Source organism: Anomaloglossus baeobatrachus, chromosome 11 (genome assembly GCF_048569485.1).
Source record: "Anomaloglossus baeobatrachus isolate aAnoBae1 chromosome 11, aAnoBae1.hap1, whole genome shotgun sequence".
NCBI classification, from domain to species: domain Eukaryota; kingdom Metazoa; phylum Chordata; class Amphibia; order Anura; family Aromobatidae; genus Anomaloglossus; species Anomaloglossus baeobatrachus.
Window position 1 is genome coordinate 48,658,950 of NC_134363.1, and position 26,703 is coordinate 48,685,652.

General features: G+C 49.9%; 1 protein-coding gene across 1 annotated transcript in view; it reads left to right on the forward strand.

Annotated features, from left to right (window-relative positions):
* The first annotated feature begins 12,595 nt into the window (after window positions 1-12,595).
* Window positions 12,596-26,703, forward strand: part of LIN7B (lin-7 cell polarity scaffold B) — a 49,276-nt gene continuing 35,168 nt past the window's right edge. Inside the window, exons 1-2 of the mRNA XM_075329397.1 lie at window positions 12,596-12,701; window positions 22,030-22,148. Coding sequence (XP_075185512.1) covers window positions 12,665-12,701; window positions 22,030-22,148 — 156 coding nt within the window. The 5' untranslated portion in view covers window positions 12,596-12,664. The remainder of the gene's footprint in view (window positions 12,702-22,029; window positions 22,149-26,703) is intronic.

Here is a 26,703-nt window from a genome sequence, read left to right on the forward strand (position 1 = left end):
GGGTTAACCTGTGTATGTTTGACCGGATGTAGCATTCTGGGAAGTGAAGAGGTGTGTTTTTTTTTTTGTTTTTTTTTTTTTTTTCTTCTTCTATATATTATGTGTTTCATTTGGGTAACATATGTCTATGACTAAGGGCCACAATGGCCAGAAACGCGTAAGACGCTTTCTTTTTAAAGAAAAAATTTTTTTGGATGTCATTCTGATGATTGGTGTTTTTAACAATTTTTCAATAAAATGAATTTTTAATTCACATCTATCTCGGACGTGTTGCTGGATCAGGAAAGGAATTTCCACTACTTGCTGCTTTATATTCCTGAACACGGAATTCATATCCCTGCACCGTTCTGGGTCCTGGAGCCAGGTGAAATAATACTACGGGTGAGCTGAAAAAAACTTTCCTTTCTTACCCCTGCCCTGTAGCCCCACTCTTCTGTGAAGCCCTGACTGGCTGATAAACTCCCCCTACCCTCGTCATTATCACAGACCGCATGCCCGATAACATTGCATTATGAGTGCTCTGTTCACTATCCAGGAGGTCAGAAACCCCAACTACAGTGTGTCCACCGCCATTAACTTGAGAACGGCTGCAGCTATAGGCATAGAAGTGGTGTCTAGGTATAGTAAAGTAGCCATGTGCTACGCTATGAAACCACCAGCGCCACCTGGTGGAAAACAACGGAGTTAGCATTTTTATCTAAACTGAATGAGAGGAAAAAAAGGGAATTACAAAGTTGTAGGGCATCATCAATTCAATACGAATCGACACCTTGCATACAGAAATGCTATGATATGAAACCCATGACCCCCCCCCCCCCCAAAACATTGAATGCTGGTCACGCATATGGCGCTCATTTGTGGCCCCTGTCAGCTGCAATGCACATCTGGACTCTGCACCGCATACTGTATCTTTCTGTGCAATATGGTAGGTGACACGTCTGCACAAGCCTCTGTGATACGTCGTCGTAGGTCCTGCAATGTTGGTGGAGGGGTCGCATACACCTGCTGTTTGATGTGACCTCACAGAAAGAAGTCCAATGGGGTCAGGTCAGGTGAGCGTGGAGGCCACTCCACGCAGCCACCATACCCAATGACTTGTAGGAAGGTCTCCATGAGGTATCGCTTCACGTCCGCAGCCTTGTGAGTTTTACACGTTCTAATCATAGCATTTCTGTATGCAAGGTGTCGATTCCTATTGAATTGATGATGCCCTACAACTTTGTAATTCACTTTTTTTTCTCTCTCGTTCAGTTTTCGAGATAAAAATGCTAACTCTTACTTTGTTTTCCACCAGGTGGCGCTTTAGGTGGTTTCATTGCGTAACGCATGGCTACTTTACCTAGACACCACTTCTATGCCTATAGCTGCCGCTGTTCTCAAGTTAATGGCGGTGGACAGGATATGGGTGGACACACCGTATATGTGCTACATGACTGATACTTGTGTTCCTAGCACTCAGTCCACTCTCAAATGGGACAGTGCCACATGAGATACTACAGCGCTCCCAGTGTCTGCTCACTTTTCAGAGTCAGATCCATTATCTGCCACAATCTACAGGTCTGATAGTAGTGCCTCTAGTGCTTTGCAGACCATTTACTAAGTACCACATGCTTCTTACAACCTCAGGTCTAGTGCTCCGTTCATTATTATGTGAGTCAGAACCATGTACCACATGCCGGATAGAACAGCGGGTCTAGTGCTCTCTCCACTATCCAGTGAGTTGGAGCTGTTATCTACTTTGTACCACATGCCTGATTATGCTGTGGTCTGTCCACTGTCAAGGGGGTCAGTGCTACCACGTATCCTATGCCTGATGCAGCAGCAGGCTTAGTTCTCTGTCCACTATCCAGCGAGTCAGATCCATGTTCAACCACTTATTACTTACTGGATATAGCAGCGGGTATAGTGTTCCGTCCATCTAGTAAGGCAAAGGTGCCACCTACCATGAACCTCATGGCTGATCGGGGCAGCAGGTCTACTGCTCTGACCACTATCCAGTGAGGCAGATCTGTCTACCATCATCCATATGTCTGATGCAGCACCGAGCCAGGTGCACTAACCACTGACCAATAAGTTGTTTTCCATTCTCTCTATGAGCCACATGCTGAATGCAGTCCTTGATCCACAATCTAGTGAGGCATTCTCACCATTTCCCGTGACCCATGAGGTCAACCACAGGTGCAGTCCAGAGATTTTGTCCACTACCTGCCACTATCCTCATGGTGATTCACAACAGAGGCCCAAGTGCTCTGTTCACTATCCAGTTACACCTGCCTCTACCCACACTGTGGTTTGCGACAGTGGGCCATATTTCGTGTCCACTATAGGGCGAGTTCTCTGTCCTTTCCCAGTAATCCGTTCACTATCCAGTCAATCAGGCCCATCTCTACCTTCTAGCATGAACCGCATAGTGAACTGCAGTACGGTCCGAGTAGCCTCGGGTGAAGCCATTGCCTCAACCTTCTTGTCTATTGGTCAGTACTTGTATTTTTTCCAGCACCCATGCCAGCACCACGAGATAGGGGATCCACCTTTCAAGGGCAGGAAACCTCCAGGATTAAAAGGGGCGGCACCTCTCCCCACATCAGTTGGTTTCCTGTCCTTGAACAGGGAGCCTGCAGGAAGGATTCAGGATGGTCCTGGTGGGCTGAAGATAAAGATTCCAGCCCTGGCCGGCTGGCTCTGGCAGGGCACGGGTCCTGCTGCGGCCGGCCGAGGTGCTGTGGAGACGCCGCAGCAGACCCACGGGGGTCCGACCTGCGAGCAGAACACCCTCCTCCATTGACGCCGTGGCAGGCCCAGGGGAGCTGATATCAGGCGGCGAGGCACAGAAGTGATGTGGAGCCTGCGGGGACCAGGTAAGGGCCGGTCGGCCGCAGTGCTGTGGCGCCGCAGCAGACCAATGGGGGTCCTGTCTGAGCGCGGGTAGCCCCCTCCCTCCCTAGTAAAGTCGTCCTGGGAACGGGCGGCGAGGAGCAGGTAAGCTGCAATTACTTGCGGCAGCATCCTCGCGGCCGCAGACTCTGTGAAAAGCATCCCAGCCCTGGCCAGTCGATACTGGCAGTGGCACGGGTCCTGCCACGGCTGGTTGAGCTGCTGAGGGAATAGCCACAGCAGACCCATTGGGGCCATGCATGTGAGCGTCGCTATCCTCCTGCTTCAGGACCCCCCACGGGAGGAGGATTGGTGGTGGTCCTGCCGGATATCAGGGATTAGGACACACCACAACAGCCCACTGGGGTTTTGTCTGTGGTTAGTGATGCCGAAACGCGACAGCAGCGTGTGGTGACCACCATCTTACCCGGTAAGTCCGTTGGGCATGGGGTAACGGGTACGATCCAGCGTGGCTGTCAGGATCTGTATATTTGCGGCGGTGGCATGTAGTGTGGCGCCATCTTGTGAATGGCCGGCCGCCACACAGGTGATCATCTGCACATGCGCAAGAAGGATGACGCGCTTCTGACATTTCCCGGAAATGCCGGGACTATGGGTGCCCGGAGAGTGTTTACACCACAGCAACCATGGAGCAGATCGGTATGCTCCGGCTTAGCCCTCCAGCAGAATAGATGAGGAGCGGCAGCAGCCTCCTCTGTTACCACCACAGCCATGGGCTGTCAGTCAGAAGAGGCAGCAGGAAAGCAGGCCTCAGCGCAGATGGGGGAGCAGTGTTCTGACTCAGGTGAGATACGCTTGGGAAGGAGGGACACCCAGTCCAGCCAGCAGAGTCTGAAATCCAATAGACCGGACTTCTGGAAAGCCTTCAGAGGGACTTGTCTGATGACATCACTCCTCCTTCCAACCCTGTTCCACCTCTTTTTTGCATCTGAGTGTTAAGTGCTCTTCGTGAAAGCTCCCTTTCTACAGAGGTCCTTTTATCTGGTTCCTTCAGGTTCAGGACAGACCCAGAAATGCACCTATAAAAACTAGAGACAGGGAATGCGCTCTCTGTAAACGGGAGCTGTCTAGTACCTGGTCTAAAGAGCTTGGCCAGAGCTGTGTTCAACAGACTCAGATCAAGCCCGAAGTTTGCCTCGGACCTGAGGTCCATGATTATAGCCGTGGTCAGGGATTCACTAGGATCCCTATCAACTTGAGTCATAGACTTACGAAATGCAGACCTGTTTCCGGTTTCTGGGGACTCAAACGGTTCCCAGGGGGGGAGGACAAATCTTCAGAATCAGTTTCCCTTCTAGGTCACAGCAACTTAGGGGGATCATCAATGCTTCCGATCGAAAATTTGGGGCAGCCAGTAAAAACAGTCAGGTCCACTATGGACATTCATGCTGAAAAAGCCCCCCCCCCAAAAAAAAAATGTCTAGAAACCTTCAGCTAGGGTTCTATGATCAGCCATTGCAGCTACCTGCACAACAAGGCCCCTGGCGGTATACTCTGACCAATTTAGGGATCAGCTTAAAGTAGAAGAGATTATTGTATCTTCATCTCCTTTTCTTACGTGGGGTAGCAGCGTTCCTTACAGACACATCTGCAGTCTCACCCAGGCTGTCGGCTAAATCAGCAGCCTTATCTGGCGCAGCCAGAAGGGTCCTCTGGCTGAAGTGCTGGCTGGGGGATATCCAGACACGATCAAGACTTTGCAGTCGCTACTGTGGCTGCGTTGCTACTGCTGGTATTAATAACAGGTGCCTGGGTGGCGCAACAATGAAATGGTGTGTTCACCCCTGTGACTTTTCCTATCCAATGACCAGGGGAATTTCTGTTCGGCCCAGTCCTGGATGATATTTTAGGAAAAGCAGGCGATAGAAAGAAGGGTTCTGTACACGTCAATTCCAGCCTTCAGTAGACCTTTGAGAAAGAGGTTTTGGCTGAAAAACCTAAAGATCAGCCTTGTTGGTCTGACCGAAGGAAATCAAGGGAAGGATTTATGTTTAAGAGACCCTTTAAGAATAAGCAGAGGGTCCCCCCAGTGACTCTTCCCCCTGGGTCCGGGGAGGAAACTTTCTCATTTTTTCTTCTGTCCTAAGTGAGGATGTCTTCAAACCAATGGACCCGAACCCTTTTTGTACTCTAGCCTCAGATTCCGTTCCAAAGGTTCGCACAATAATAAACCTGAAAACCCTCAATACTTAGAGAGCTTCAAATAGAGTCAGTGATATCCACAGTGAAACATTTATTTCCTGGTGTCACATGGCAGTGGTAGATCTGAAGAATGTAGATTCTCATGTCCTGATATGCGTCAGGGTTCAGAAATTCCCCAGGGTAGCCCTGTATATGGAAGGGAAGATTAGACATTTCCAGTATGCAGCTCTTGCGTTGGTCTGGGGATGGCACCGAGGTCTTCACAAGAATATCTGAAGTGACAGCTCTTCTAAGGAGAGGAAAGGGTTCTAAGATCCCGTATCTAGATGACTTCATGGTTATCGGCAGCTCTGCCCGACATTGTACCGAACTTCGGCAGGAGGGTGTTTAGATTCAAAAGCTCAAGACTGCCGACTTCTAGAGTCTGAACAAGAGAATCTCCAGGTGCAAGTGGCACAGGCAACAAAAGTCCCGAGAACTCCTCAGAGACACAATGTCCCTTTTAGGCTCCTTTACATTCAGCATCTTGGTGGTGCTTTGGGTCCAGGTACAAGCCGGAGTCGTTCAGTTGAACATTCTGAAGTATCAGGTGATTCTCGGAGGTCATCCGGACAAGTATGTTACTCTCCGGCCCAACACAGTGGATCCCTGCATTGTTGGCTGCATCCAGAGGACTTATGAAGGGCATGCCTTGAATGACCCAAGTATCGAAGGTGCTTGCGACCAAAGCATGGTTGAAGGACCCATTTTCAAGGTCATTTTGTCCAGGGAGTGTGGTCTGGAAGAGATACCGATGTTTCCTCAAACACCAGGGAATTCTTTGCAGTAGAAACAGCAGTGGATCAGTTCCTGCATTCCCTAACTGGTCATTGTACGTAATCCTCTAACATTCAAGCGATAGTAGCATATCTCTATCACGGGGTTCTCTGTCCTGATCACTGATGGCAATAGTAAGCAGAGCATTATTTATAATCCGAAGAGAACTGTACGGCAGTGGACGCCCTTCTAATCAAATGGAACTTCAACCTTGCTTACGCTTTTCCTCCCATAGCCCTCATTCCAACAGTTCTGTTGATAATACGGGAGGAGAGGGCAGAAGCGATCCTGGGCGGCATATAACAGCTTGGCTTCAAATGGTCACTTCTAAGTAACGGAGAGTTTTCTCCTGGCCTAATCACTACTCTTATGCAATGCAAGAAACCGAAAATTAAGGCTAAACTCTACAGCAGAACTGAGATAAACTTCTTGTCATTCATAGGGGCAAATCTAGATGACCCAGCGCCAATTGCGTTAGTCTTGGAGTTCCTCCAGAAGAGGTCTAAACTGAGTCTTATCGGTTAACCCGCTAACTGTTCGCGTGTGGGCCCTAGCTGCCCTGCATAATTATGACCTAGCGGGAGATCACTGGATTCCCGATTCACTCCAGTGTTAGACCTGAGTGTGGTCTGTCCTTTCCATCATGGGATCTTATTCTCATCCTCAGCCTTGACCAAGCCATATTTGAACCCTTAGAGTCCATATATATTAAGGATCTATTCTCGGACGTTTAACAGCAGCACGTAGGGTTAGTGACATCCAAGCCCTATCTTTAGTTCCTTCCTTTACTCAGGTTCTTGAGAATAGAGTGGTCCTGGGACCACCTAACCCAGCTTCCTTCCCGACGGTAGTTTCAAGCTTCATAGGTCTCAAGAGATTATTCTTCCGACCTGTATGGTAATCTGAAAGATCAGGGGAGGAAGGGTGGCATTGCCTCAATGTTAGACGTGGCCTTCTAGCATATCTCTCAGTCACCAGTACCTGGAGAAGGGACTAGTCCCTGTTGTTCTGTTTGGGGTAATAGGAAGGGGCTCTAAGCCTCCAGATCTACCTTGGCTGGGTGGATCATAGAAGCCATTTCTGTCGCCTACACCAGTGGTAGGGAGATGTCTGAAAGCTCACTTCCCAATAGCAATGGCATCTTCCTAGGCGGAAAGATCAGAAGTTAACATCGTGCAGTTCTGTGGTGACCACGTGGTCTTCACTTTCCACTTCTATAGGCACTATAGATGGATTTATAATTTACTGGCCTCACCTTTGGGAGAAGGGTTCTGCAAGCTTTTGTCCCTCCCTAGGTTTTCCTGTCTATGTAATTCTCTTGTGGTGCTATCATGGGTGCTGGAAAAATACGTAATTACTTACCGGTAATGTGTTTTTTCTGAACCCATGACAGCACCCTTACATTCCCTCCCTGCGCGTGGATGTGTTAGTAGTTCTTGGGTTTTTCACTTCTCTCCGCATGGCTGTATGTTGGTGGTAGTTTTGTGTTATAACAATGTTCTATTTCCGGAGGTCCTTTCATGCTCTGTAACCAACTGATGTGGGGAGAGGTGCCGCCCCTTTTAATCCTGGAGGTTTCCTGTCCTTGAAGGGCGGATCCCCTCTCTCGTGGTGCTGTCATGGGTTCAGAAAAAAACACATTACCGGTAAGTAATTACGTATTTCTTTCTTAGATTTTATGTTAAATCATGTCCTTCGCAGGCTTCAGACAAGGCACAAGACAACCTCCTTGCTTACAGGTGCCAGCCCCCGATCATCACGAGAGGGGTCCATCTTCTCCTACAAGCATTAGTATCTTATTCAATATTTTCAGGTGGGGTTACCCGGATTGTCCGTACTAGTATATTGACCCCATACTTCACCTGCCTCTGGTGTTCGCAGGGTCAGCCCTCGTGTCCTGTCCTTCCCTGTTCATCATGATGACGAACCAATCTCCCCCGCCAGCATTTCCCAACAGTTCTTCTAATGGGGGTCCTTTCTATGAGTTGCCAGACCTCATGGAACAGATCACAATCAAGTATATCATGCTGTCACTTGTCTCCCTACAGCGGTGGACAGTGTTGTTGCATCATTACGTTACTCGGTCATACATTTGGAACATGTTACCTTCTTTCATTCCATGGACTTCGCCTTTCGCAGTCTGAAACGGACGAGAGTTCTCATAATACCAGCTCCCTCTGGGTTAGATGCAACACTCTTGCCTATGGGAAGCCTCTCAGGTTTTTCATTTTCAGCTCTTCTGGGTCCAATGACTGGAAGGTACTGCTTGTACCTCTACACTACTCAGGCTCACGTGCGTAAGTATCCCTCTGACCCTTCCAGGATGAAGTCTCCACTACTAGGATTAACCGCTGGATAACCCTTGACTGTTTTATTTTCCTCAGTCTTGGAGATCCCTCCACTTCCCTGCTTCAAGAGTTAACAGGAAACTTGGCGTCTCTTGGTCAGTTCCATGTTCTTCCTTGGCTAGGATTCTTCCCCAATTGCCTGACGAACCTTAGGCCATCGATATATCCATCACATACTACGAATGGGGCATAGTCTTCTTATCCTGATCTCACAGGCTTCAAGGCACTTCTCCTTAGCCTGCTACGAGACTCTTCTAATCTTAGAGCAGTCCTTTTTCGTGTTCAATCTCTACAGATCAGGGTAGTCTCATTTTAATACAGGACATAGCAGCTTGGAGCATGTCCCATATTCATGTGGGCAGGAAGTCTTCTTTTGTTTTGAAGTTTCTTTGACTTTCTTCTAGTTTGGCTCTCTCTGTCCTTGATGTTCGCTCAAGTGGACCCCAGTCTCCACTGTTGAGATTTATCCACAACTTTAGGATCAAAGACAGGATTGGTAACCCTCCCCTTCCTCATAGCTAACTCGGCTATTTGCTTTCGCACCTCTTCTTCATCTCGACAGAAGGTGCTCGCCAATCTGATCACCTATCCAGGTTTGCCCTTCTCCAAAGTGCCCCTTATCCTAGTCTGAGGACATCCAGGCTGTTCTACCGGGTTTCCTAGCAGGTGTCCAGGTCCTGCCATGTCCAGCATTTTTTCTCAAAATCCTCAATCTTCCCATTCAGCTCTTTGACCCTTATCTATGCTGGGAAGCCCCGCTGACTGCAATCTGTTTCTCAGCTCTCTGGGTCAGTTCCTTGCCATTAAGGTGGTGTCACACACAGCAACGGCGACAACGACGTCGCTGCTAAGTCACCATTTTCTGTGACGTAGCAGCGACGTGACATCGCTGTTGCTGTGTGTAACATCCAGCAACGACCTGGCCCCTGCTGTGAGGTCGCCGGTCGTTGCTGGATGTCACACACAGCGACAACGACGTCGCTGCTAAGTTACCATTTTCTGTGACGTAGCAGCGACGTTCCCGTCGCTGTCGTTGTGTGTGCCATCCAGCAACAACCCGGCCCCTGCTGTGAGGTCGCCAGTCGTTGCTGAATGTCCTGCTTCATTTTTTGGACGTTGCTCTCCTGCTGTGAAAGCGCTATGCGTTTTCCATAAACAAGGGCACAGGTACTCATGGGTGGAAATAAAATTTTGCAAAACGAGTGCACCCGTTTGGGAAAAACCTAATCTGTGACTAGACGCTATATTCCTTTGAAAAGGCTTAAAGGGGTGGTTCACCCATATTTTTTATTGTCTAGCTCGATATAATATTGAGAAACAATGTTTCTCTCAAATACCTTGTGTTGGCAATAGTACCTGTGAGAGGCGCTATTGCAGACCGCTGTTGCCCGTCCAGTGACGTCCCCGTCAAGTGCTGCACACGTCACATCCGTTGAGCCGGCTGTATTCTGAGCCCATCTGCTCCCTCCTCCCTCCTCCATCGCAGCACAGCGCGTTGCGTCTCTTGCTTGCAGCGTTCTGCTAGGAGGGAGGGGGAAAGGGGATGGGGGAGGGGGGAGGAGGGAGCAGATAGGCTGTGATAGCAGTGAAACAACGCTGACCGCTCAGTGTGAGGTAGAATACAGCCGGCTGCACGGATGTGACATGTGCAGCATTTGACGGAGACGTCACTGGACGGGCAACAGCGGTCTGCAATAGCGCCTCTCACAGGCACTATTGCCAACACAAGGTATTTGAGAGAAACATTGTTTCTCAATATAATATCGAGCTAGACAATAAAAAATATGGGTGAACCACCCCTTTAAGCCTTTTCAAAGAAATATAGCGTCTAGTCACAGATTAGGTTTTTCCCAAACGGGTGCACTCGTTTTGCAAAATTTTATTTCCACCCATGAGTACCTGTGCCCTTGTTTATGGAAATTAGCGCTCTCTATTGTCCACCTTAGGTGTTTTGGCCAATTATTATCACCTTCTCAAGAGGGCTCAATAATGAAGGCTCTATTGGTCACTCGTTGCTTGCTTTTCTTCTGTCTGGTCTCCAAGATATATTGAGTCTGCTCAGTGTGCGCCTCCAGATCACGACCTGTTTAGCACAGTCTCCTCAAATTCCCAATCTCCTGACAGGAGCAGGTCGGCTGCATGTATTTCCATGCATCTGAGGCGCTCCGGTCAGTAGAGTGTCAGGCCATGTGGGGTGATGCAATGCGAGACTGCACGAGTCATACGCAAGTGGAATCATACCCTCAGTGTCAGCCTGCTTCTCTATCTGTAGAGTCACTTGTCTGTACAGAGCGATGAAGCAGAGCTGACACTGCTCTACCTGTGAACTACGTCGGACTAAGGATTTTTTGTATAATAAAGATGGAGTCTCTAAATGTTTTTTTGTTTAATTTCTAATAAAAAAAATGTTTTTATTTTTTTTATGTTTACTAGAAATTCATGGTGTCCATGTCTAATTTGGTGTGACACCATGAATTTCAGGCTTAGAACTAGCTGAGAATACAAAGCTGGTATTAACCCCTTTATTACCTAGCGTGCCACTGCCATCAGGGCCGCTGGACGAGCCGGGTAAAGCGCCTTGAAATGGCGCTAAGAAACAATGCGCCATTTCCAGGGGCGGCTGCGGGCAGCTGTTTTTAGTGTTAGGGCCCCAAAATGCTTGGGCCTTACCACGCTGAGAATCCCAGCCTCCAGCTGCCAGGCTTTACACCCACTAACCATCGTGTCTCTACAACTGGTGGCATCACTTGGATGAGCCATGGCCCTTGCGGTCTTTCTGAAGACAGCCAGGCCAGCGGACAACAGCACCCACTGACCATCATGTCTCCACAACTGGTGGCAGCAGCTGGATGAGCCATGGCCCGTACGGTCCTTCTGAAAACAGCCAGGCCAGCGGACTAGAGCAAGTGTCATTCCCATCTCCAAGACCCTATCCCAATTTGTAGTTGGTGTAACAATAATAATATTAGCAAATACCTCCAATTGGAAATGTAGTATAGTTCTCCTGATTGGCTATGTCTCTTACCTCATGTGCAGGGCATTGCAGCTTAGGTATCCATGGTTCATCCATGTATCCAGGTATCCATGGATCATCATATAGTGACAGTTATTTGCTCATGGTCATAACCATGGGTTCCAAGGCTACTGCAATGCCCTGCATGAGAGGTAAGAGACATAGCTAACCAGGAGAACAACACTACATTTGTAATTGGAGGTATTTGCTACTATTACACCTACTATTAGGGATGAGCGGACCTGTGGATGTTCGGCTTTGTCAGGTTTGGCCAGACTTTAGTTAAAAGTTTGATTCAGGACCCGAATTTGACCCCTAAACCTATACAAGTCAATGAAGACCTGAACTTCTGTGCTATAAAATGGCTGTAAAATGGTCATAATAAGGACTAGGGGGCTGCAAAGGAAACAAAATGGGGATGACAATTGCTCTGCAAACAAATGTGTATAGGAAATACATTTTTTTTTTAAAAATTGTTGGGCCCCCCTATTTTTGTCAGCTAGTCTGCACTAGTCGGGCGTCAGCCCACAGCTGTCTGCTTTATCTTGGCTGGTTATCAAAAATAGATGGGACCCCTTGCCGTTCATGTAAAATATTTAAATAGTTAATAAAAACGACATGGGGTCCCCACTATTTTTGATAACCAGCTAACATAAAGCAGACAGCTGGTAGCTGGTAAAATATCAGGCTGGAAAGGCCCATGGCTATTTGGCCCTTCCGAGCCTAAAAACAACAGCCCCCAGCCACCCCAGAAGTTGCACATTCATTAGATGAGTCAACTCTGGCGATTTCCTGAGTGCCCTGGTGCAGTGGCATTCGGGGTAATGCTTTTGGGTTTGACAACCAGCCACGGTAAAGTGTTGCCGCCCGCAGCTGTCTGCTTTATCTGTGCTTGTTATCAAAAATAGGGGGGACCCCAAGTGGTTATTTATTTATTTTTTTTGGTTCACAGCACCACATAAGAATCTTCTCCATGCCGAAAAGCTTGTTGATCTATTCTGCTTCTTCTAATATGGGAATCAGCAGGATTTTACGTCCCATTTTGTGGATTTTAAGATAAACCCAAGTGTGCCCAAATGTTCTGGATTATATTATGGCCGTGAAAGTTAAAGTTGGGGTTTTTTATGTGTTTTTTTTTCATTATTATTTTATCCCTATTATTTTATCCCCATCTTTAGCTTTGGTGTCCAAAAATTATCCAGCAATTAATAATTGCTTTATCTCTTACATGCACTGTAGAGCGTTGGGGTAATTTTTGGGGCATATTAGGCGGCATTTGCAAAGCTACGCAGCCTTATATTTGCTCAGTAGCTCAATGCATGTGCGGAGGAGGATGATACTGGGGCTGTCAGGATGCATACAGCATCTCCAAGGCTTGTGGGTTGTCAGCCTCCTCCTCCTCCTCCTCCACAGCGGGGGAACTCCTGGGCATGTGACTGTTGGAGTTAAGATGGCAGCTTTGTCTGAACCCTTAGGTCTGGAGAGAGGTAATACACACAGGGCATGTTGCATTGCAGGGGCTGGGGTCCTGCCTGTAGCAGAGGGAGGGGAGGGATGGACAAGCTTTACCATTATGGCACTGGCACCTTCCTGCTAATCAGGGAAGTGACTGATGAGCACAATAACCTTGCACTTACCTTCCCTGGCTCCTATGGCTCCTTACGCTGCTCTGAGTCACAATGTATTGTCTGTGTGGCCCTACAGCCTCCAGTACGAGGATTTAGTGATTACTCTACATACATTTGTCCCCCATCCATTCATCCATCTTTGTAACCACTGTCCTCTCCGGCGGAGGCCATATAGACTGTATTTATATACCGCATTACTGCCATATAGATTGTACTTATATACTGCATTACTGCCATATAGACTGTACTTATATACTGCATTACTGCCATATAGACTGTACTTATATACCTCATTGCCGCCATATAGACTGTATTTATATACCGCAAACTGCATTACCGACATGTAGACTGTACTCATATACTGCATTACCGCCATATAGACTGTACTTATATACCTCATTGCCGCCATATAGACTGTATTTATATACCGCAAACTGCATTACCGACATATAGACTGTACTCATATACTGCATTACTGCCATATAGACTGTACTTATATACTGCATTACTGCCATATAGACTGTACTTATATACCGCATTACTGCCATATAGACTGTACTTTATATGGCAGTAATGCAGTATATAAGTACAGTCTATATGGCAGTAATGCGGTATATAAGTACAGTCTATATGGCAGTAATGCAGTATATGACTGTACTTATATACCTCATTACTGCCATATAGACTTACTTAAATACCGCATTACTGCCATATAGACTGTACTTATATACTGCATTACTGCCATATAGACTGTACTTATATACCGCATTACTGCCATATAGACTTACTTAAATACCGCATTACTGCCATATAGACTGTACTTATATAGCGCATTACTGCCATATAGACTGTACTTATATACTGCATTACTGCCATATAGACTACTTATATACCGCATTACTGCCATATAGACTGTACTTATATACCGCATTACCGCCATATAGACTGTACTTATATACCGCATTACCGCCATATAGACTGTACTTATATACGGCATTACCGCCATATAGACTGTACTTATATACCGCATTACTGCCATATAGACTGTACTTATATAGCGTATTACCGCCATATAGACTGTACTTATATCCCGCATTACCGCCATATAGACGGTACTTATATACCGCATTACCGCCATATAGACTGTACTTATATACCGCATTACCGCCATATAGACTGTACTTATATACCACATAACCGCCAGATAGACTGTACTTATATACCGCATTAATGAGATATAGACTGTACTTATATACCGCATTACCGCCATATAGACTGTACTTATATACCGCATTACCGTCATATGTTGTGTTGACTGCCTATGCCTCAGCAACCGGAGTCCGCTCCCCGACTATATATGTGTAGGAGGAGTCCGTTTGCCCGCAGGCACTGGCCCGTGGGATCCCTCTGCCTGTGTGGTGGCTTTCTATCCCCCTCGATGGGCTGTTGCCGTCTTTCGGGTCTTGGGACAGGAAAGGACCTAAGGTCCAGACCTCAATCAGTGAATTCGACATGGTCCAGTGGCTTCTGGGCCTGAGTACCCCCCTGGTGCTCCGGTTTCCAGTCGGTTCCCCGGTTCGGTACCGGCGGGCCACTACCCTGTCCTGGTCAATTACGATTCCACCTGGCCGTCTTCCCGGCTCCTGCAGGCCAGGCCACTGCCTGCCTCCTAGCCAAGGTACCAGGGCTACGACCCTGGCACCTGTCAGTTTTCCGATGCAGACCTGGGCACAGGTCTGCTGCACTCTACTCCTGTCACTGACTCTGTGCTCCCCACTGGGAACTGAACACTGAACTCTGTTTTCCTGCCTCAGGCCCTCTGGACTCCTCGGTGGGCGTGGCCAACCACCTGGCTCTGCCCCCTGGTGTGACCATCGAACCCTGAGGGAGGTGACTAGGTTTTGTGTGGTTGGCTGTTGTTACCTTATTAGGGGGACGGGTGTTATGCAAGGGCCTACCTGTGACTACCTGGCTAGTCCAGGGCGTCACATTCCCCCTTGGTTTAATACAGACCATGCGCGGGCTGTCCGACCACCACCGTTTATTTTTTAACTGTACAAGATAAAAAGGGAAAAACAGGTACAATTATAATAACATATTTACATTTTAAAGTATTTCTTCCCTTGCGGGAGGCATTTTGCTTAAACCATTGCAACAATATGAAAACATTTTTATTAACGGGAACGGGACGGGATCGGGTCCTTCCGCTTGCCCACCCAAACAAACCTAGCCTTGATGCTGCCTCAAAGAAACAGGCAGCACCCATTTTCCCCAGTCCAGGAAACAGGAACAGGTCCGGGTATTGCCCAAACGGGCCGGGTACAAAGTTCCATACCCGGCAGTCTCTCAGAAGTCTCACGTCCAGGGGACCCCTGACCTGGAGGATTGTCACCGGTTGCATTGGTGACAGGGTCTCGGCCATCACATTCCCGCAGGCCCTTCCTCCAGTCTGCCTCTCCGGAGGCTGTGGGACCTGAAAGGGTGGTCCGGGACTTATTTACAAACCCAATAGTTTTTGGGTGGCCTGCTAGTTCTCTGCCTTGTTCATGGGTTAAACGGGGCAAATCAACAAAGTCCCAACGGGGACGGGCAGTATGGTCCCAACGGGGACTTCCAACATGGCAGCCGGGATCCGCTACCTTCAACACTCATGCTCCTCTTCCAGCACCACATCGGGACTGTATGGCGGGGGAGAGGACTGGGTGTGTCTCCGGGCACTGCGGCTCACTCTCCTCTTCACACTGAGGGCGAACCAGCCCCTCTACCCGCAATGCCGGGTGTAGGTGACGAGCTCACTGGGCTTCAGGTCACGATCTGGGTGCCCCACGGAAGATGAGGGTTAACGTCCCGCCGGGAGATGAAAGTTTCGGCCTCCAGGCCCGGTTCAAAGATGAACCCCCATCCACGCCGGGGGTCGAACTGCTGGACCTGGCCCTCGTGGGTCGGGCCCCGTACTCTGTAGGTGGCACTCCGGAGGTTTTCTTTCTCCCGGATGGTACGGGCCAGCACCTCGGCCTTCTGTCTCTCCCGGGCCTATATTTCTCGGCCCAGCGGGTTCTGCTGCCGCTCCCAATATGAAGCATCTGCATGCTCCCTTTGCGCGGGTGTCGGGCCCAGCCGGAGCTCCCCCGTGTCGGCTACGACCGGCACCATGTGGATTGGGGAACCCCACTGTATCGTGGCCTGCTGTGCTGCCTTGCAGCGACAACTCTCCGCCGCCTCAGCCGAGGCCTGGGACCTGGGAGCGGCCAGCGTTACCTCCTGGGCCTTCTTCCGGTCAGCATCCACCACCTTTTGGCCAGGTGGACTCCTGGGGCCTGGGCCTCTTGGGGCGCGGTCACTTCCGGGACCGGCGGGTCCACTCTGGGAACGGGCACCTTCCACGGGAGCAGGATAAGCCTCGACCTGGTGACTGGCTGTCCACGGGCTGCTACCACTTGCGGCTCCTCGCGGGTATGTTGATGTCGACCGGACTCCGCTGCCGGTGTCGGGGGCAGCGGGCCGAGCGGGGAAGCGGCGGCAGCCAGTACGGGCGGTGAGGGAGGCAGCATGGAAGGCAGGTGCAGACCAAGTCCCTCAGCCGCAGCGGCCGGTCCCTCGGGGACATAGGGGCGTGGGTCGCTCTCCTGTGCTTGCAAAATTGCCTCCACCTCACGTGCCCGCACGGCCGCAGCAATCTCCTCCATGTCGGCCGCCCACCGGTCCATCAGGAACCGCACTTGGGTCTGCAGCCGGTGACACATCAGCGCCGTCCGAACTTCCACCCACGCCGCTGTTCCAGGCGCGGGTTCCGGTGCTTCAGGCTTGCTGGACGGGGCGGACATGGTGCACTCTCGGGATCCAGGAACCAAACGGGTGGCAGAGTCCTGGAGTCCCTGCCCTTTATCAGCTTGCTCACATGGCACGGCAGCTTCACCCGCCTCCCCTTGGTCTATTCGCGGCCTTCCCTTTTCCAGTCGGACAACTTCACTTCGCGACCGCTCACTTTCTCTGCCAGGCCGCATTCTCTGGGGGCGGGGCCTACGCTTTCGCGCCCTTTCTGCGGGGAAGAAGACTCTGGCGGGAATCTTTGCACCAAGAGATGGCGGATTCTCTGATTTTCGCAGCGGATCACCGCTGACTTCAGCTTCAAGGCGCACTTTACTGGTAAGTGAATGGATTCAATCCTGTTCGTGACGCCAGAAGAGTCGATGTGTACCGCCCCGTGCTCGGCCGCAGCCGAGCCGCTTGGATCCGGGCTCGTTTGGTGGGTGGCTCGAGCGCCTCCGGACCCGGGGGACACGTCGCTCTGCAAGGGATTGCTGGCGATCTTGATGGGGGTGGTTAGGTAGGTGTACGGCCGGAGCCGTGTTTTGAGTTCGTGACGCCACCCACGGGACGTGGTGAAGGTGTAGACACCACCGCTGCAGTTACGGGCCCCCGGGGGAGATGGTCGTGCAGCAAGATGTTAACCCCTCCGTGGGCAGGGATGGTGGCCCCGGGACCCGTTTGGGAAGTGTGTAGTGGCTGGGCGGTGCAGGGCGGCACGCAGCCGGATGGCACAGTTGTACTCACGATTATTGATACACGCAAATCTCTGGTAAACCAAATTGGTGATGGTTGGTGCCCGCAGCCGGCTGCGTCTTGTCCCCCACCCGGGTTGGTGGTCCTGGTCTTTCTCATGCACCTCTTTATGTTGTGTTGACTGCCTATGCCTCAGCAACAGGAGTCCGCTCCTCGACTATATATGTGCCGGAGGAGTCCGTTTGCCCGCCGGCGCTGGCCCGTGGGATCTCTCTGCTTGTGCGGTGGCTTTCTATCCCCCTCGGTGGGCTGTTGCCGTCTTTCGGGTCTTGGGACGGGAAAGGACATAAGGTCCAGACCTCAATCAGTGAATTCGACGTGGTCCAGTGGCTTCTGGGCCTCGTTCTGGGTCTGAGTACCCCCCTGGTGCTCCGGTTTCCAGTCGGTTCCCCGGTTCGGTACCGGCGGTCCACTACCCTGTCCCGGTCCCTTAAGGTTCCAGCAGCCGTCTTCCCGGCTCCTGCAGGCCAGGCCACCGCCTGCCTCCTAGCCAAGGTACCAGGGCTACGACCCTCACACCTGTCAGTTTTCCGCTGCAGACCTGGGCACAGGTCTGCTGCACTCTACTCCTGTCACTGACTCTGTGCTCCCCACGGGGAACTGAACACTGAACTCTGTTTTCCTGCCTCAGGCCCTCTGGACTCCTCGGTGGGCATGGCCAACCACCTGGCTGCGCCCCCTGGGGTGACCATCAAACCCTGAGGGAGGTGACTAGGTTTTGTGTGGTTGGCTGTTGTTACCTTATTAGGGGGACGGGTGTTATGCAAGGGCCTACCTGTGACTACCAGGCTAGTCCAGGGTGTCACACTTGGTGATGTATGGCTCGGCATTGTGCTTGGTGATGTACAGCTCGACATTGTTCTTGGTGATGTACGGCTCAGCATTGTGCTTGGTGATATATGGCTCGGCATTGTGCTAGGTGATGTATGGCTCGGCATTGTGCTTGGTGATGTATGGCTCGGCATTGTGCTTAGTGATCTACTGCTCAGTATTGTGCTTGGTGATGTACGACTCAGCATTGTGCTTGGTGATGTACGGCTCAGCATTGTGCTTGGTGATGTATGGCTCGGCATTGTGCTTGGTGATGTATGGCTCGGCATTGTGCTTGGTGATGTACGGCTCGGCATTGTGCTTGGTGATGTACGGCTCGGTATTGTGCTTGGTGATGTACGGCTTGGCATTGTGCTTGGTGATGTACGGCTTAGCATTGTGCTTGGTGATGTATGGCTCGGCATTGTGCTTGGTGATGTATGGCTCGGCATTGTGCTTGGTGATGTACGACTCAGCATTGTGTTTGGTGATGTACGGCTCGGCATTGTGCTTGGTGATGTACGGCTCGGCATTGTGTTTGGTGATGTATGGCTCGGCATTGTGCTTGGTGATGTACGGCTCGGCATTGTGCTTGGTGATGTACGGCTCGGCATTATGCTTGGTGATGTACGGCTCGGCATTGTGCTTGGTGATGTACGGCTCGGCATTATGCTTGGTGATGTATGGCTCAGCATTGTGCTTGGGGATGTACGGCTCGGCATTGTGCTTGGGGATGTACGGCTCGGCATTGTACTTGGTGATGTATGGCTCGGCATTGTGCTTGGTGATGTACGGCTCGGCATTGTACTTGGTGATGTAGGGCTCGCCATTGTGCTTGGTGATGTACGGCTCGGCATTGTACTTGGTGATGTACGGCTGCAGCTGCTCAGCCATGAAGCCCCCGGCAGGCACAATGTTTGTGCTGATGTTACTAGAGGAGGTCTGGACTCTGCAGTTATGGGATCAGCAGGGAGGTGGTGACTTTTCTGCCCTCTGCTCCTCAGGGGCCGGATCTTATACACTGGAGAATGGGAAACCTCAGTTCAATGAGTAAGACGTGTCCCAATACTTTTCTCCGTGTAGGCCGCCTGTCTGTCAGTGTCTGACCTTCTAGTACATGATGCTTTCAGTCCATCGTGCACTACGTGGTATAGCGGCGTCTTGTTATCTGGGCTGTACGGGGCTTCTGGAACATGGTGATTGAGCTTTGAAGAATCTAGGACGAGGGCGCACATAATAAATGTAATATGTGAAGAGTAGAACGCGGCTTTTTATCAGTCTTTTTCTACATTCCGAGTTTTCCCGTCACATAATTAAATGGCTCCGGCATCGTAGGTGTCTCTGCCTTTGTTCTCTGCCCTCCATTGTCCAGCAGAAATTCAGACACCAGGTTCCTGTGATCATTGGGCCATGTCCTCGTGTTGCGGCAGAACCCCGAAGGTCTTTTTCCATTGTTGCTTATAATCTTGGCGGAACAGAGCTGATTAACTCCTTATTTGTCCGCCATGAAGACTTGTGCTCTCCCATGGACGGAATCATTGCTTCAGAACCTCCCCGATGTTGTAGAAGACGATTTCTTTGATAAGATACATTACAAAGTGTCTTATTTTGATGTATACTATTATGTTAAAGTGACAGTATCAGTCTCTAAAATAAGACGTACCCCAAAACTACAGTAAGCTGTAGCAGGATTTTTGAAACTTTTTTTGGAATATATTTAAAATATAAGCCCTACTCCAAAAGTAAGCCACACCATACCTATTTTACCCAAAACTAAGCCCTAATAGGATTTTTGCGCCTCTGTTTTAGTATGCTTAAAATATAAGCCCTACTCCAAAAGTAAGCACTACCGTACCTATTTTCCCAGAAAATAAAACCAACCTCAAATCTAAGACCTAGTATGATTTTGGGGACTTTTTTGAGTATGCTTAAAATATAAGCCCTACTCCAAAAATAAGCCGCACCATACTTATTTTCCCCGAAAATAAGACCTACCCCAAAACTAAACCCTAGTAGGATTTTTTTTGCTCGTTTTGAGTATGCTTAAAATATAAACTCTATTCCAAAAATAAGCCCTACAATACATATTTTCCCCAAAAATAAGCCCTACAATACATATTTTCCCCAAAAATAAGTGCTACCCCGAAACTAAGCCTTAGTAGGATTTGGGGACTTTTTTGAGAATGCTTAAAATGTAAGCCCCATTCCAAAAATTAGCCCTAACATATTTATTTTCCCCAAAAATAAGACCTACCCTAAACCTAAGCCCTAGTAGGATTTTGGAGACTCTTTTGGAGTATGCTTAAAATATAAGCCCTACTCCAAAAATATGCCCTCCCATACCTATTTTACCAGAATATAAGACCTACCCTAAACCTAAGCCCTAGTCGAATTTGGGGACTTTTTGGAGTATGTTTAAAATATAAGTCCTACTCCAAAAGTAATGCCTACCATACTTATTTTCCCCAAAAATAGGACCTACCCCAAAACTAAACTGTAATAGGATTTTTTTGGCTTTTTTGCATATACGGTACTTAAAATAGAAGCCCTATTCCAAAACTAAGCTCTAGTAGGATTTTGTAAATTTTTTGAGACTGCTTAAACTATAAGCCCTACTCCAAAAATAAGCCGCACCATACTTATTTTTCCCAAAAATAAGACCTACCCCAAAACTAAGCCCTAGTAGGATTTTTGGGAATTTTTTGAGTATGATTAAAATATAAGCCCTACTCCAAAAGTAAGCCCTACCATACCTATTTTCCCAGAAAATAAGACCAACCCCAAATCTAAGACCTAGTATGATTTTTGGGACTTTTTTGAGTATGCTTAAAATATACGGTAAGCCCTACTCCAAAAATAAGTCGCACCATACTTATTTTCCCCCAAAATAAGACCCACCCCAAAACTAAGCCCTAATTGGATTTTAGGTTTTTTTTTGAGTATGCTTAAAACATAAAACTTACTCAAAAAGTAAGCCCTACCATACTTATGTTCCCAAAACATAAGACCTATCATGAAACTAAGCCCTAATAGGATTTTTGGGACTTTTTTGTGTATACTTAAAATATAAGCCCTACTCCAAAAATAAGCCCTACCATATTTATTTTCCCCCAAAATAAGACATACCCCAAAACTAAGCCCTAAATGGATTTGAGGACATTTTTGTGTTTGCTTAAAATATAAGCCCTACTCCAAAAATAAGCCCTACCATATTTATTTTCCTCCAAAATAAGACCTACCCCAAAACTAAGCCCTAAATGGATTTGAGGACATTTTTGAGTTTGCTTAAAATATAAGCCCTACTCCAAAAATAAACCTTACCATACTTATTGTCCCCAAAAATAACACCTACCCCAAAACTAAGCCCTAATTGGATTTTGGGGACTCTTTGGAGTATGCTTAAAATATAAGCCATAGTCCAAAAATAAGCCCTACCATACCTATTTTCGCCAAAAATAAGACTTACCCCAAAATTAAGCCCTAGTAGGATTTTTAGGGATTTTTTTTAGTATGCTTAAAATATAAGCCCTACTCCAAAATTAAGCCCTAGTTGCAGTTCCATAAGAAGTGTGCAAACAGCTAAAAAAAGTTAAAGAATTCAGCAGGACTCTTCATTATAGAAAGCAGACACCCCCCCAAAAAAGCAGATACCCCCCAAAAAAGCAGATACCCCCCAAAAAAGCAGACCAAAATTGTGTTCCTGCAGTGCATGACTTTGTTGCGCTCACATTGGTACTAATAGTGTCCGGGTCTCTACTATAGAAGTATTAGCTACTCATTGAAAAGTAGATTCTCACTGATGTTTATGTTGCAGATGTATCTCGAGCAATTGAGCTGCTGGAGAGACTGCAGCGAAGCGGAGAAATGCCACCGCAGAAACTGCAAGCCCTGCAGCGCGTTCTGCAGAGCAAGTTCTGCCACGCCATAAGAGAGGTCAGTGTATACGTTATGATGGGCGCGATTATGGTTGTGTCGTGAGTAATTTGTATATGTAAAAGCCAAATGCCTCATTATATTTTATTTGCAATGTGAGCACTCTAGCTGGTCACTCTTTATGAGTGCACTCTAGCTGGTTACTGTCTATGTGAGCACTCTGGCTGGTCACTGTCTATGTGCGTATTCTGGCTAGTCACTATGTGGGCACTGTGGCTGGTCACTGTCTATGTGGGCACTATGGCTGGTCACTGTCTATGTGGGCACTCTGGCTGGGCACTATGTGGGCACTCTGGCTGGGCACTGTCTATGTGGGCACTCTGGCTGAGCACTGTCTATGTGGGCACTATGGCTGGTCACTGTCTATGTGGGCACTCTGGCTGGGCACTATGTGGGCACTCTGGCTGGGCACTGTCTATGTGGGCACTCTGGCTGGTCACTGTCTATGTGCGTATTCTGGCTAGTCACTGTCTATGTGGGCACTATGGCTGGTCACTGTCTATGTGGGCACTCTGGCTTGGCACTATGTGGGCACTCTGGCTGGGCACTGTCTATGTGGGCACTCTGGCTAAGCACTGTCTATGTGGGCACTATGGCTGGTCACTGTCTATGTGGGCACTCTAGCTGGGCACTATGTGGGCACTCTGGCTGGGCACTGTCTATGTGGGCACTCTGGCTGAGCACTGTCTATGTGGGCACTCTGGCTGGCTACTGTCTATGTGGGCACTCTGGCTGGTCACTGTCTTTGGGGGCACTCTGCTCGTCACTGTCTATGTGGGCACTGTGGCTGGTCACTGTCTATGTGAGCACTCTGGCTGGGCACTGTCTATGTGGGCACTCTGGCTGGGCACTGTCTATGTGCGCACTCTAGCTGGTCACTGTCTATGTGGGCACTGTGGCTGGTCACTGTCTATGTGGGCACTCTGGATGGGCACTGTCTATGTGGGTAATCTGGCTGGCCATTGTCTATGTGGGCACTCTGGCTGGGCACTGTCTATGTGGGCACTCTGGCTGGGCACTGTCTATGTGAGCACTCTAGCTGGTCACTGTCTATGTGAGCACTCTAGCTGGTCACTGTCTATGGGGGCACTGTGGCTGGTCACTGTCTATGTGAGCACTCTGCTGGTCACTGTCTATGAGGGCACTCTAGCTGGTCACTGTCTATGGGCACTCTGCTGGTCACTGTCTATGAGGGCACTGTGGCTGGTCACTGTCTATGTGAGTACTCTGCTGGTCACTGCCAATGGGGGCACTCTAGCTGGTCACTGTCTATGGGGGCACTGTGGCTGATCACTGTCTATGGGAGCACTCTAACTGGGCACTGTCTATGTGAGCACTCTGGCTGGTCACTGTCTATGAGGGCACTCTGGGTGGTCACTGTCTATGAGGGCACTCTAGCTGGTCACTGTCTATGGGGATATTCTGGCTGGTCACTGTCTATGTGAGCACTCTGGCTGGTCACTGTCTATGTGAGCACTCTAGCTGGTCACTGTCTATGGGGGCACTCTAGCTGGTCACTGTCTATGTGAGCACTCTGGCTGGTCACTGTCTATGTGAGCACTCTAGCTGGTCACTGTCTATGGGGGCACTGTGGCTGGTCACAGTCTATGTGGGCACTCTGCTGGGCACTGTCTATGTGGGCACTCTGGCTGGTCACAGTCTATGTGGGCACTCTGGCTGGTCACTGTCTATGTGAGCACTCTGGCTGGTCACTGTCTATGTGAGCACTCTGGCTGGTCACTGTCTATGGGGGCACTGTGGCTGGTCAATGTCTATGGGGGCACTCTGCTGGTCACTGTCTATGTGGGCACTCTGGCTGGTCACTGTCTATGTGGGTACTCTGGCTGGTCACTGTCTATGAGCACTCTGGCTGGGCACTGTCTATGTGGACACTCTAGCTGGTCACGTCACTGTCTATGTGAGCACTCTAGCTGGTCACTGTCTATGGGGGCACTGTGGCGGGTCACTGTCTATGTGAGCACTCTGCTGGTCACTGTCTATGAGGGCACTCTAGCTGGTCACTGTCTATGGGGGCACTGTGGCTGGTCACTGTCTATGGGGGCACTGTGGCTGGTCAATGTCTATGGGGGCACTCTGCTGGTCACTGTCTATGTGGGCACTCTGGCTGGTCACTGTCTATGTGGGTACTCTGGCTGGTCACTGTCTATGAGCACTCTGGCTGGGCACTGTCTATGTGGACACTCTAGCTGGTCACGTCACTGTCTATGTGAGCACTCTAGCTGGTCACTGTCTATGGGGGCACTGTGGCTGGTCACTGTCTATGTGAGCACTCTGCTGGTCACTGTCTATGAGGGCACTCTAGCTGGTCACTGTCTATGGGGGCACTGTGGCTGGTCACTGTCTATGGGGGCACTGTGGCTGGTCACTGTCTATGGGGGCACTCTAGCTGGTCACTGTCTATGGGGGCACTCTGCTGGTCACTGTCTATGTGGGTACTCTGGCTGGTCACTGTCTATGAGCACTCTGGCTGGGCACTGTCTATGTGGACACTCTAGCTGGTCACGTCACTGTCTATGTGAGCACTCTAGCTGGTCACTGTCTATGGGGGCACTGTGGCTGGTCACTGTCTATGTGAGCACTCTGCTGGTCACTGTCTATGAGGGCACTCTAGCTGGTCACTGTCTATGGGGGCACTGTGGCTGGTCACTGTCTATGGGGGCACTGTGGCTGGTCACTGTCTATGGGGGCACTGTGGCTGGTCACTGTCTATGGGGGCACTCTGCTGGTCACTGTCTATGTGGATACTCTGGCTGGTCACTGTCTATGAGCACTCTGGCTGGGCACTGTCTATGTGAGCACTCTAGCTGGTCACTGTCTATGTGAGCACTCTAGCTGGTCACTGTCTATGGGGGCACTGTGGCTGGTCACTGTCTATGTGAGTACTCTGCTGGTCACTGTCTATGAGGGCACTCTAGCTGGTCACTGTCTATGAGGGCACTGTGGCTGGTCACTGTCTATGGGGGCACTGTGGCTGGTCAATGTCTATGGGGGCACTCTGCTGGTCACTGTCTATGTGGGCACTCTGGCTGGTCACTGTCTATGTGGGTACTCTGGCTGGTCACTGTCTATGAGCACTCTGGCTGGGCACTGTCTATGTGGGCACTCTAGCTGGTCACTGTCTATGTGAGCACTCTAGCTGGTCACTGTCTATGGGGGCACTGTGGCTGGTCACTGTCTATGGGAGCACTCTGCTGGTCACTGTCTATGGGGGCACTCTAGCTGGTCACTGTCTATGGGGGCACTGTGGCTGGTCACTGTCTATGTGAGCACTCTAGCTGGTCACTGTCTATGGGGGCACTGTGGCTGGTCACTGTCTATGTGAGCACTCTAGCTGGTCACTGTCTATGTGAGCACTCTGGCTGGTCACTGTCTATGGGGACGCTGTGGCTGGTCACTGTCTATGGGGGCACTCTGGCTGGTCACTGTCTATGTGGGTACTCTGGCTGGTCACTGTCTATGAGCACTCTGGCTGGGCACTGTCTATGTGAGCACTCTAGCTGGTCACTGTCTATGGGGGCACTGTGGCTGGTCACTGTCTATGGGGGCACTGTGGCTGGTCACTGTCTATGTGAGCACTCTAGCTGGTCACTGTCTATGGGGGCACTGTGGCTGGTCACTGTCTATGGGGGCACTGTAGCTGGTCACTGTCTATGGGGGGCACTGTAGCTGGTCACTGTCTATGGGGGCACTGTGGCTGGTCACTGTCTATGGGGGCACTCTGCTGGTCACTGTCTATGTGGATACTCTGGCTGGTCACTGTCTATGAGCACTCTGGCTGGGCACTGTCTATGTGAGCACTCTAGCTGGTCACTGTCTATGTGAGCACTCTAGCTGGTCACTGTCTATGGGGGCACTGTGGCTGGTCACTGTCTATGTGAGCACTCTAGCTGGTCACTGTCTATGGGGGCACTGTGGCTGGTCACTGTCTATGTGAGCACTCTGCTGGTCACTGTCTATGAGGGCACTCTAGCTGGTCACTGTCTATGGGGGCACTGTGGCTGGTCACTGTCTATGGGGGCACTGTGGCTGGTCACTGTCTATGGGGGGACTGTGGCTGGTCACTGTCTATGTGGGCACTCTAGCTGGTCACTGTCTATGGGGGCACTGTGGCTGGTCACTGTCTATGGGGGCACTGTGGCTGGTCACTGTCTATGGGGGCACTGTGGCTGGTCACTGTCTATGGGGGCACTCTAGCTGGTCACTGTCTATGGGGGCACTGTGGCTGGTCACTGTCTATGTGAGCACTCTAGCTGGTCACTGTCTATGGGGGCACTGTGGCTGGTCACTGTCTATGGGGGCACTGTGGCTGGTCACTGTCTATGGGGGCACTCTAGCTGGTCACTGTCTGTGGGGGCACTGTGGCTGGTCACTGTCTATGTGAGCACTCTGCTGGTCACTGTCTATGGGGGCACTCTGCTGGTCACTGTCTATGGGGGCACTGTGGCTGGTCACTGTCTATGTGAGCACTCTAGCTGGTCACTGTCTATGGGGGCACTGTGGCTGGTCACTGTCTATGGGGGCACTGTGGCTGGTC